The following is a 12,532-nucleotide window of genomic DNA, read 5'->3' on the forward strand; positions in this document are numbered from 1 at the left end:
TAGCGAGCGGAGAGCGACAGGGGCGGACCGGGTGTGAGTGGCGAGAGGAGAGCGACAGGAGCGGACCGGGTGTGAGTGGCGAGCGGAGAGTGACAGGGGCGGACCGGGTGTGAGTGGCGAGCGGAGAGTGACAGGAGCGGACCGGGTGTGAGTGGAGAGCGACAGGGGCGGACCGGGTGTGAGTGGCGAGCGGAGAGTGACAGGGGCGGACCGGGTGTGAGTGGAGAGCGACAGGGGCGGACCGGGTGTGAGTGGCGAGCGGAGAGTGACAGGGGCGGACCGGGTGTGAGTGGCGAGCGGAGAGTGACAGGGGCGGACCGGGTGTGAGTGGCGAGCGGAGAGTGACAGGAGCGGACCGGGTGTGAGTGGCGAGCGGAGAGTGACAGGAGCGGACCGGGTGTGAGTGGCGAGCGGAGAGTGACAGGAGCGGACCGGGTGTGAGTGGCGAGCGGAGAGGGACAGGAGCGGACCGGGTGTGAGTAGCGAGCGGAGAGTGACAGGGGCGGACCGGGTGTGAGTAGCGAGCGGAGAGTGACAGGGGCGGACCGGGTGTGAGTAGCGAGCGGAGAGTGACAGGGGCGGACCGGGTGTGAGTAGCGAGCGGAGAGTGACAGGGGCGGACCGGGTGTGAGTAGCGAGCGGAGAGTGACAGGTGCGGACCGGGTGTGAGTAGCGAGCGGAGAGTGACAGGGGCGGACCGGGTGTGAGTAGCGAGCGGAGAGTGACAGGGGCGGACCGGGTGTGAGTAGCGAGCGGAGAGTGACAGGGGCGGACCGGGTGTGAGTAGCGAGCGGAGAGCGACAGGAGCGGACCGGGTGTGAGTAGCGAGCGGAGAGTGACAGGGGCGGACCGGGTGTGAGTAGCGAGCGGAGAGTGACAGGGGCGGACCGGGTGTGAGTAGCGAGCGGAGAGTGACAGGGGCGGACCGGGTGTGAGTAGCGAGCGGAGAGTGACAGGGGCGGACCGGGTGTGAGTAGCGAGCGGAGAGTGACAGGTGCGGACCGGGTGTGAGTAGCGAGCGGAGAGTGACAGGGGCGGACCGGGTGTGAGTAGCGAGCGGAGAGTGACAGGGGCGGACCGGGTGTGAGTAGCGAGCGGAGAGTGACAGGGGCGGACCGGGTGTGAGTAGCGAGCGGAGAGCGACAGGAGCGGACCGGGTGTGAGTAGCGAGCGGAGAGTGACAGGGGCGGACCGGGTGTGAGTAGCGAGCGGAGAGGGACAGGAGCGGACCGGGTGTGAGTAGCGAGCGGAGAGTGACAGGGGCGGACCGGGTGTGAGTAGCGAGCGGAGAGTGACAGGGGCGGACCGGGTGTGAGTAGCGAGCGGAGAGTGACAGGGGCGGACCGGGTGTGAGTAGCGAGCGGAGAGCGACAGGAGCGGACCGGGTGTGAGTAGCGAGCGGAGAGTGACAGGGGCGGACCGGGTGTGAGTAGCGAGCGGAGAGGGACAGGAGCGGACCGGGTGTGAGTAGCGAGCGGAGAGTGACAGGGGCGGACCGGGTGTGAGTAGCGAGCGGAGAGTGACAGGGGCGGACCGGGTGTGAGTAGCGAGCGGAGAGTGACAGGGGCGGACCGGGTGTGAGTAGCGAGCGGAGAGTGACAGGGGCGGACCGGGTGTGAGTAGCGAGCGGAGAGTGACAGGTGCGGACCGGGTGTGAGTAGCGAGCGGAGAGTGACAGGGGCGGACCGGGTGTGAGTAGCGAGCGGAGAGTGACAGGGGCGGACCGGGTGTGAGTAGCGAGCGGAGAGTGACAGGGGCGGACCGGGTGTGAGTAGCGAGCGGAGAGCGACAGGAGCGGACCGGGTGTGAGTAGCGAGCGGAGAGTGACAGGGGCGGACCGGGTGTGAGTAGCGAGCGGAGAGTGACAGGAGCGGACCGGGTGTGAGTAGCGAGCGGAGAGTGACAGGGGCGGACCGGGGAAATCAAAAGAAGACCGAAAGTGATGTCACAGGACAGCAGGTAGGTGATTGGTTGGTAAGTATTATTGTTTTATTTTGCTCTCTACATTAGGGCAGTGGGTTAAACTAAGAGCTGGGAAACTTTCAATAGTACTTTACTAAATTAATAGCTTAAAGTAGATAAACTAATTAGTTAATAAAACTAAAGATATTGAGTGAATAAAAACTTTAACTAACTAAATATATAAAACAAGGTTAGATAGGGATGGCAGGGCAGGTGGTGTGTCGTAACTGCAGCATGTGGGAGTTTGTGGAGAGCAGCGAGATCCCGACCAAACACATCTGCAGTAAGTGTCTACAACTCGAGGAACTTCGGCTCAGAGTTGTTGAGCTGGAGTCCGAGGTGCAGACATTGCAACGCATCAGGGAGGGGGAGAGTTATCTGGACACTTTGATACAGGAGGCAGTCATACTGCTTAGGTTAGGTAGTGGTTTAGATTTGGTCAGTGGCCAGGGACAGGACGATGTGACTGCGAGTCAGGCAGGTATGGGGACCCAGGATGTATTGATGGAGGAGCCTCTGCCTTTGACCTTGTCAAACAGGTACGAGGTACTTGCTACCTGTGTGGATGAGAAAAAAAGACTGCAGGGAGGATGGGCAAATTGACCACGGCACCATGGTAAAGGAGGCCATTCAAGTGGGGGGAGTAAAAAGGAATGTGGTAGTGGTAGGGGATAGTATAGTCAGGGGGATGGATACTGTTCTCTGCAGCCGTGACCAGGATTCCCAAAGGTTGTGTTGCCTACCCGGTGTCAGGGTTAAGGATATCTTCTCGCGGCTGGAGAAAAACTTGAAACAGGAGGGGGATGATCCAGTTGTTGTGGTCCATGTAGGAACCAACGACATAGGTAGAACTAGTAATGAGGTTCTGTTAAGGGAGTTTGAGGAAGTAGGAGCTAAATTAATAAGCAGAACCTCAAAGGTAATAATCTCTGGAATACTACCTTGGCCATGTGCAAATTGGCACAGGGACAAACAGATCAGAGAGTTAAATGTGTGGCTGAAAGAGTGATGTGGGAAGCAGGGGCTTCGATTCACGGGGCACTGGCACTAGTATTGGGGAAAGAGGGAGCTGATCTGTTGGGACGGGCTCCACTTAAACTGGGCTGGGACCAGTGTCCTGGTGAATTGAATAACTAGGGCATTAGATAGGGCTTTAAACTAAAATGTAGGGGGTGGGGTGGTGGGAGGTGTGGTGTTCAGGTAAGGGTAAATTTATAGATCTAAAGATAACAGCCAAGGCTATACAGCAGTGTAGCGATTTGGGTGAAGATAAGCAGAGTGTGTCAGGAAGGGACAGAGAGTTTAACGGTAATCGTGCATCAGTGAATAAGGTCAAATCAGGGAAAAATAGTAAAAAGTTAAAATTAAAGGCACTTTATCTGAATGCACGAAGCATTCGTAACAAGAAAGACAAATTAATGGCACAAATAGAGATAAATAGGTTTGACCTAGTAGCCGTTACTAAGACATGGGGCTCGATTTTAAAAGGGCAGCGGGAAGGCAGCAGGGGGTGGTGGGGGGGTATCAATGGGGGCGCGGCAAACCCGAATAATAAAAACTTACGTTCTCCAAGCGATCATGACTCAATTGGTGGCCATTAATCTTATTTCCGGGTTTGCCATCCGAAAGCTGCACAGTGGGTGGACTGGGCACCTGCATGACAGGCTGTCAGCTGGAGCATCTAGATTTAAAGGGCCATTGCTACAATGGATTTTGCTGGAGCAAAAAGCCAGAAGACCCAATGGAGCAGCACAGGGGCAAGGCTGTTCCAAGATTCAGTGATGCTTCACTTCAGCTGCTACTGGCTGGGGTGAGGAGGAGAAGGGAACTATTTTACCCCGCGGATGGAAGCAAGTGCCCTGCCTCTGCCACCAAGAAGGCCTGATTGAAGGTGGCAAAGGAGGTCACCAGCAGCAGCAACATATCCCGCACTTGGGTCCAGTGCAGGAAGCATTTCAATGACCTAACTAGGTCAGTAAAAGTGAGTACACTTACTGGTTCTCCTGCATTCCGTGGTGCACATCACCTCCCACCCCACCCCCACCCCCCAACTCATTCTGCACTGCCTAGACTACTCCAACACATCACTCCTCACACCCACTTAAGGCTCATCCTCAACTTACCTTCACTTCCTGAGCACTTTCTCACATCCCCATTTGTGACCCCACCACTACCACTCACCCCAATCCTGATCCAATGTAATGTCTCTGTCTCATACTCACTCTCTGATGCACCTCTTTCACAGTCAGCCTCACCCAAAGCAATGCATTCGTCAGTTGGCCACTTCATCATCACTGACTCACACGTCTGTACTTTCTCCCCTTCTAGGAGAAGAGAATGCAAAATGCACACGAGAGGGCGAGGACTGGAGGGGGGCCACAACAAATAGTGGTCCTCAAAGAGGTGGAGGAGGAGGCCCTGGAGATCAGCCGCACCCTCGAGTGCCTGTCTGTCAGGGATGCCAAGACTGGCACTCCACAAACGTCTGGTGACACAACTTCAACATTCACCACACATAACGTGAATTGATGTTAATGGTGCTTGGCATGTTGAACACAAAAGTATGCTCATCGCAACATGATATATCTGTGATGACGCTTAACATTGCCTTCTATTCTCTTTCAGGCCTTCAACGACCGCAGTGACAGGAGAGAGCGATTCCTCGGAGGAGCTCCCGGCCTCTGAGGGTGCACCGTCATATCTTAGCGAGCCATCCACCAGCGCAGATACTCACACTTCGGTGGGTCCTAGTAGTCAGTTAGTTGGGTTGGCACCTGGTGAGTCACCAGACACAAGTGAGCACGAGCAGACACTGGTGGCAGGGGCAGCTGTGGAGAGTCTGCATTGGTGGGGGCACTCCTCTCCAGGATCTGCTCAGCTGGACGCAGATGCTGAACCCCGGGTGCCATCCTTTAAAAGGAGAATGAACGAGGGACAGCAGCACATTTACGAGATACTGCTACAGGTGCCACGCACACTCTTCACAATAGCGCAGAGGATGGAGGAGTCCAACTCCTGCATTATGGAATGGTGGCACAAGTACATGAGGGAAGCTCAGATAGTGTCACAGGGACGTGAGGGAATCTCTGCAATAGTGTCACAGGGACGTGAGGGAATCTCTGAGATAGTGTCACAGGGACATGAGGAACTGTCTGAGATAGTGTTGCAGGTAAGTGTGGGAATGTCTGCGATGGAGAGAAGGCTAGCCTCCATTGAGCTTCAAGCACAGCTCACAAATGAGTCCATTCAGGCCCTGACAAGGGCTGTGCGGACTCAGGGTGAACAACATTGTGCCGCCTTAAACAGGCCTAACAAGGCATCACACATGTCCTCGAAACTGTTCTCCAGCAGGGTGGTAGGAGAGATGTGGGCCTGGTCCAGGAGAGAGATGATAGCGAAAGGGGACCTGGAAGTGGGGACGCCACTCAAAGCGCTCCCATGTCTCACCCGTTGCCCCCCTCTCAACCAGTACACACAATGCTGCCTCCTCTCCAGATGGCTGAGTCCACCCCTGCACGGGTGCAGGTGGAGCAGTCTTTGGAGGGGCTCTCACGGGCTCCAAAACCCAGAGGGCATAGGCCAAAAGCATCTGAGCAGTCCAGCCACGGATATGAGCAACCTGTCACCTCTGCTGCAGACATAGGGGATGCACCACGTAGAAGCAGTAGGAAGAGAAAGGCTAAGGATTTGTGATCACGAAGGGTATGCACAAGGGTGTCTGACAGACTGACATGCTTTCCATTTATATTTGTTTCTTGTTAAAGTCACATTAAATGTTATCATTCTCACCACTACTGCCACGTCTTGCCCATTCTTGACTGGCTTTTGTGATAGGGCCCTTTCATGCGCTTCACCTTGATGCCACCAAGTGGGTCACTTTACTGTGGGTGTATGTGTAGTTGTAGGACTGTTTCGTGCCTGGAAGGGGGGAGGTGGCGGCTGGTGTTGGCGCTGCTCTGCCCATGGGTTCCTCCTGCTCCTCCTGCTCCTCCTCAATGTGGATGGCAGATGTGGATGATGGATGAGGGCATGGGGCCTCATCAACCGGTACCCCTCTCTGTCGTGCCATGTTGTGCAGGACACAACACGTTACTATAATTCGACCCACTCTGTCTGATGGGGTCCATCAGAAGTCTCATCAACCACTTGTGCAGAGGGTACCCCTTGTCCCCAAGGAACCAGCCCTTAAGGGCGTTTGGTGCGTGGAAGAGGCCCAGGATGTTGGATTCCCTCAGAATGAACGAATCGTGGCAGCTGCCTGGGAATCTGGTGCACACATGAAGGAATCTTTTGTGGTGGTCACAAATGAACTGAGTGTTGATGGAGTGATAACCCTTTCTGTTGATGAACAGTCCTGGCTCGTGTGGAGGTGCTCGGATTGCTATATACGTGCAATTAATTGCACCCTGTACACGTGGGAAGCCAGCCACAGAATCCCACTGCCCTCTCTGTCTGGCTGAGGTCGTCCATGGGAAAGTTGACATATTGCGAGGCCCTGCGAAACAAGCCATCAACCACCTGCCTTATGCACTTATGTGCAGATGACTGAGAGACCCCGGCAATGTTCCCGGTGGCAGACTAGAATGATCCGGAGGCAAAGAAGTTGAGGGCAGTGGTGACTTTAGCAGCAACGGGTAATGAGATGCCGCGAGGCCCAGCCGGGAGCAGCTCGGCATGAAGGAGGCTGAAGATGTCTGCGACCACCTGGTGACTCACTCTCAGCCTCTGTATACACTGCACCTCAGAGCGGTCCAGGTGGCTGAGCCTCGGTTTGTAGTCCCTCTGACGAGGGTAGTCCCACCTATGACGTTGCTGCCTCTGTTGTTCCCCTCTGTGCTGTTGTGCAGGTGCTTGTGGGTCAGCACTGTGTTGTGGAGCTACAGGTGGCGGAAGTGCACACTGTGCCTGGCGAGGATAGTGATGTGCCTCCTCCTCGGATGTACTGGTGAATGCAGCCCTCGCATCCCCCATCCTGATGGTGTCAGCTTGAGGGGGTTTGAAAAGTTGGTAAATATGTGTAGACAGAACAATTCTGAGTGGAAACCAAGAATTTTCAGTCTAAACCCAAAGATCTCCCAGCCAAAAGTTTGTCAGAGAGAACTGGGTGCCCTGTTGCAATAACTCACCTTGTATCCCCATCTGTCAAACAGGCATTTAAATAGTGTGTTTCACATAGCACAGGAAACACGTTAAGGCAGCGTTGAAATCGCTTGCTTTCATTATTAATTGCATTTTTGGATTTTTTTAAACTAGTTTAAATATTTCAATTGCTGCTTTAAATCCCGCTGGCTTTAATTACAGGCGGGACTTCTGGGTTCCAGAATGGTGCGCGCACCCAGATAACTCTTGGTTGTGCATGTTCTTCTGCGTTTTGGAGCTGGGATTTCTGCCCGTTCCTGAAAAACACAATTTTCTTTACCCCCTCACCCCCCCGCCCCCAACACAAAATCGAGCCCTGGGTTGCAAGGTGACCAAGGTCGGGAAATAAATATTCCAGGGTACTTGACTATTTGAAAAGACAGACAAAATGGAAAAGGCGGGGTGGGGGTGGGGGGTAGCCTTGATAATAAAGGGTGAGATAAAGGCAGTAGTGAGAAAGGATCTTGACTCGGAAGATCAGAAAATAGAATCAGTATGGGTGGAGATAAGAAATAACAAGGGGCAGCAAACACTGATGGGAATGGTTAAGAGGCCCCACACAGTATTTATACTGTTGGACAGAGTGTTAATCAAGAAATAAGAGGAGCTTGTGACAAGGGTAATGCAATAATTGTGGGGGACTTCAATCTTCATATAGACTGGGCAAATCAAATTGGCAAAAATAGTTTGGAGGACAAATTCATGGACCGCATTCGACACAGTTTCCTCGAACAATACGTTGTGGAACCAACCAGGGAACAGGCTATTTTAGATCTTGTCTTGTGTAATGAGACAGGGTTAATTAGTAATCTCGTAGTAAGGGATCCTCTGGGGAGAAATGATCATAATACAATAGAATTTCACATTGAGTTTGAGAGTGACATACTTAAGTCCGAAACTAGAGTCTTAAACTTAAACAAAGCCACTTACATGGGTTTGAGGGGCGAGTTGGCTAAGGTTGATTGAGAAATTAGATTAAAGACTATGATGGTAGATAAGCAATGGCGAACATTTAAAAAAATGTCATAATTCTCAACAAGTATAGATTCCCTTGAGGAATAAAAACTCCATGGGAAAAGGGATCCATCCGTGGCTAACTAAAGAAGTTATGGATAGTATTAGATTAAAAGAAGAGGCTTATAATGTTGTCAAGAAGAGTAGTAAGCCTGATGATTGGGAAAGTTTTAGATAGAGGGAGAAAATAGAATATGAGAGTAAACTAGCAAGAAATATAAAAACGGATTGTAAGAGCGTCTACAAGTATGTAAAAAGGAAGAAAGTAGCAAAAGTAAACGTGGGTCCCTTAGAGGCTGTGACAGGAGAAATTATAATAGGGAATAAGGAAATGGCAGAGACGTTAAACAAATATTTTGTATCTGTCTTCACAGTGGAAGGCACAAAAATCATATCAGAAATATTGGGGAACCAAGTGAGGAACATAAAGTAATTAACAATAGTAAAGAAAAAGTACTGGAGAAATTAATGGGACTAAAAGCCGACAAATCCCCTGGACCTGATGACCTATATCCCAGGGTCCTAAACAAAGGTGGCTGCAGCGCTAGTGGATGCATTGGTTTTGATCTTCCAGAACTCCCTAGATTCTAGAATGGTCCCAGTGGATTGGAAGGTAGAAAATGTAACCTCGCTATTCAAGAAAGGAGGGAGAGAGAAAACAGGGAACTACAGGCCAGTTAGCCTGACATCAGTAATCGAGAAAATGCTGGAATCTCTTATGAAAGACTTGGTAATTGGGCACTTAAAAAATCATAATGTGATTAGGCAGAGTCAGCATGGTTTTATGAAAGGGAAATAGTGTTTGACAAATCTACTGGAGTTTTTTGAGGATGTGACTAACAGGGTAGATAAAGGGGAACCAGTGGATAGAGTATATTTGGATTTTCAAAAGGCATTCGATAAGGTGCCACACGAAATGTTGTTACACAAGATGAGGGCTCATGGGGTTGGGAGTAATATATTAGTATGGATAAAGAGTAGGAATAAACGGGTCATTTTCATGTTGGCAGGCTGTAACTAGTGGGGTGCTGCAAGATCAGTGCTTGGGTCTCAGCTATTTACAATCTATATTAATGGCATAAATGAAGGGACAGAGTGTAATGTATCCAAATTTGATGACAATACAAAGTTAGGTGGGAAAGTAATCTGTGAGGAGGACACAAAAAATCTGCAAAGGGATATAGACAAGTTAAGTGAATGGGCAAGAAGGTGGCAAATGGAATATAATGTGGGAAAATGTGAGGTTATTCACTTTGGTAGGAAAAATAGAAAAACAGAATGGTGTCCTTATACACAAAACACAGAAAGTTAACATACAGGTACAGTAATGAGTTAGGAAGGCAAATGGTATGGTTAGCCTTTATTGCAAGGTGGTTGGAGTACAAAAGTAAGGAAGTCTTGCTGCAATTGTACAGCGCTTTAGTGAGACCACACCTGGAGTGCTATGTACAGTTTTGGTCTCCTTATCTAAGGAAGGATACACTTGCCTTAGAGGCAGTGCAACAAAGATTCACTAGATTGATTTTTGGGATGAGAGGTTTGTCCTGTGAGGAGAGATTGAGTAGAATAGGCCTATACTCTCCGGAATATAGAAGAATGAGAGGTGATCTCATGTTTAGCAAATGGTATGTTGATCTTCATTGCAAGAGGATGAGAGTACAGGAGCAAGGATGTCTTACTACAGTTATACAGGGCCTTGGTGAGACCACACCTGGAGTATTGTGTGCAGTTTTGGTTGCCTTACCCAAGAAAGGATATACTTGCCATAGAGGGAGTGCAGCAAAGGTTCACCAGACTGATTCCTGGGATGGCAGGACTGTCGTATGAGGAAAGATTGGGTCGACTCGGCCTATATTCACTCGAGTTTAGAAGAATGAGAGAGGATCTCATTGAAGCATATAAATTTTTGACAGGGCTAGATCGACTGGATGCAGGGACGATGTTTCCCCTGGCTGGGGGGTCCAGAACGAGGGGTCACAGTCTCAGGATACGGGGTAGGACATTTGGGACTGAGATGAGGAGAAATTTCTTCACTCAGAGGATGGTGAACCTGTGGAATTCTCTACCACAGAAGGCTGTGGAGGCCAAGTCACTGAATATATTTAAGAAGGAGCTAGATAGATTTCCAGACACAAAAGGCATCAAGGGGTATGGGGAGAGAGCGGGAATATGGTATTGAAATAGCGGATCAGCCATAATCATATTGAATGGCGGAGCAGGCTCGAAGGGTCAAATGGCCTACTCCTGCTCCTATTTTCTATGTTTCTATGTTTCTATGATCTCATTGAAACATAGGGGACTTGACAGGGTAGATGCTGTGAGGCTATTTTCCCTGGCTGGAGAGTCAAGAACTAGTGGGCATAATCTCAGGATAAGGGGTTGGCCATTTAGGACTGAAATTAGGAGAAATTTCTTCAGTCAGAGGGTTGTGAATCTTTGGAATTCTCTACCCCAGAGGGCTGTAGATGCTCAGTCCTTGAGTATATTCAAGACTGAGATCGATAGATTTTTGGACTCTAAGGGAATCAAGGGAGATGGGGATCAGGTGGGAAAGTGGAGATGAGGTCTAAAATCAGCCATGATCTTATTGAATGGGGAAGCAGACTCGAGGGGCCGTATGGCCTACTCCTGCTCCTATTTCTTATGTTCTTAAAATAGCCCGAGTGACAGGACACTGATTTGGATATATTTTAGGAGGATCCCAGCCAAGTCAGCCTCAACTACCTGGCTTTAAAATAGGGTATCATTGTGGTAAGTGGACTTCACTCCTGTTCCGCCTGGTGGAGGAAGTTGAATCCCCTCTATAGAAACTAGCTATTCCTCTTTAGACTATAGAAAATAATAAATAGCCACATCTTCTGCACAAAAACTCACACTTTAATTCAACCTGACAGTGGAATACTCACATAATCCCACCCCCACCCCCCCACCCACCCCCCATCCTCCAACTTCTCTTTCTCTCTCTCTATCTCTGTCTCTGTCTTTAGAAGGACTGATGAAGTGGGGCAAGCCTGCCAATACATACTTTACAACTCACTTGAAGTTCACCCAGAAATACAGATAATCAAATATATATCATTTATGATTGCATCAGGCTAGTAGACATCTACAGGATGTCAAATACAAAGGAGGTTTGCTAGTCAGGGTGACTTCTTGTACTCTTTGAAGTTCATATCTGTGATGGAGGACCCCAGTACTGATACAGATAGATATTAACAGGCATTAATATATTGCAATCACTTTTATGTTTCATTGCAGCAACAGACAGCCCCTGTTCTTATAGTAATGTGTAACAGCCAGACTGATTCATTTCTTTAATTGAACCTAGTTTTAACCCCATACATTCCATAACAAGAAAGGAAAGCAAATAATATAATACGAGACAAAATTCTTCATTTTTGTCACGTTAGTATTGCCCAAGAGTTAAACAGAAGCCCTTCTAATTGACAATGAGTCTCTTGTGTTTTCCTACTAATTAAATAAGGAAGAATAAGCACTTTATCAGACTATATGACTTAGGCTCGAACACTGCCTTGATGTGGAGGGCTCTATTCTCACCTCTCCTCTGGCATTTAGCTCTTGTGTCCATTTCTGGATCAAGGCTGTGATGAGATTGGGATGCAAGTGCTTCTGACAGAACGCAAACTGAGCAGCAGCAAGCAGGAGTAGGTGTTGTTTGATGGCACTGTTGATGATTCCTTCCATCACTTTGCTGATGATTGGGAGAAGGCTGGTATTGGCTGGGTTAGATTTGTCCTGCTTTTTGTGGATGAGCGATTTTCCATATTGATGAGGAAATGTTAGTCATCATAGCTGCATAGCTTAGCTATTCTAGTTCGCAGGCCTTCAGTACTATAGCGAGGATGTTGTCAGGACCTATAGGGGGCAATTTTCAACTGGTGGCTGCCTTTTTTTTGCCTGAGAAATGGGCAACCAGCAATTGAAAATGTGGTCATCGGGGGGGGGGGGGGGGGGGGGTGTGTGGGTGGGTGCACCTCGGCCATCCCATTAACGTCCAAGACCCGCCTGATGCAATCTTCAGGTTGGCCTCTAAGTGGGTGAGCAGCCCGCCCACGTGAAATAAGCGTATGGCTGCTTGCTTATGTCTATAGCCTGCTTTTTTTGTGTGTTCAGTATGCAGGCAGCCCTGTGAGTAAGTAAATTAGAACTTCAATCGAAGATATGTCCAGTGCTGTTCCTGGCATGCCCTTCTACATTTTCCATTGAATCAGCTTTAAAGGTGATGGAGAAGAGAGGAATGTGCCAGACCACGAGGTTACAGATTGTGATAGTATACAATTCTGCTGCTGTTGATGGCCCAAAACGCCTCATGAATGCCCATTTTTTGGCTGCTGGATCTGCCCTCAGTCTATCCCACTTAGCACAATAATTACAGCGAATTATTCAGCAACGCCAG

The 12,532-nt window shown here is 49.7% G+C and overlaps 1 protein-coding gene across 1 annotated transcript in view; it reads left to right on the forward strand.

Moving 5' to 3' along the window:
- LOC137308149 (cyclic nucleotide-gated channel beta-3-like) overlaps positions 1-12,532 on the forward strand; it is a 194,398-nt gene that overhangs the window by 93,837 nt on the left and 88,029 nt on the right. The window contains 1 exon segment of the mRNA XM_067977037.1: positions 8,043-8,048. Within this exon segment, the coding sequence (XP_067833138.1) occupies positions 8,043-8,048 (6 nt within the window).

Source organism: Heptranchias perlo, chromosome 3 (genome assembly GCF_035084215.1).
Source record: "Heptranchias perlo isolate sHepPer1 chromosome 3, sHepPer1.hap1, whole genome shotgun sequence".
Taxonomy (NCBI): Eukaryota; Metazoa; Chordata; class Chondrichthyes; order Hexanchiformes; family Hexanchidae; genus Heptranchias; species Heptranchias perlo.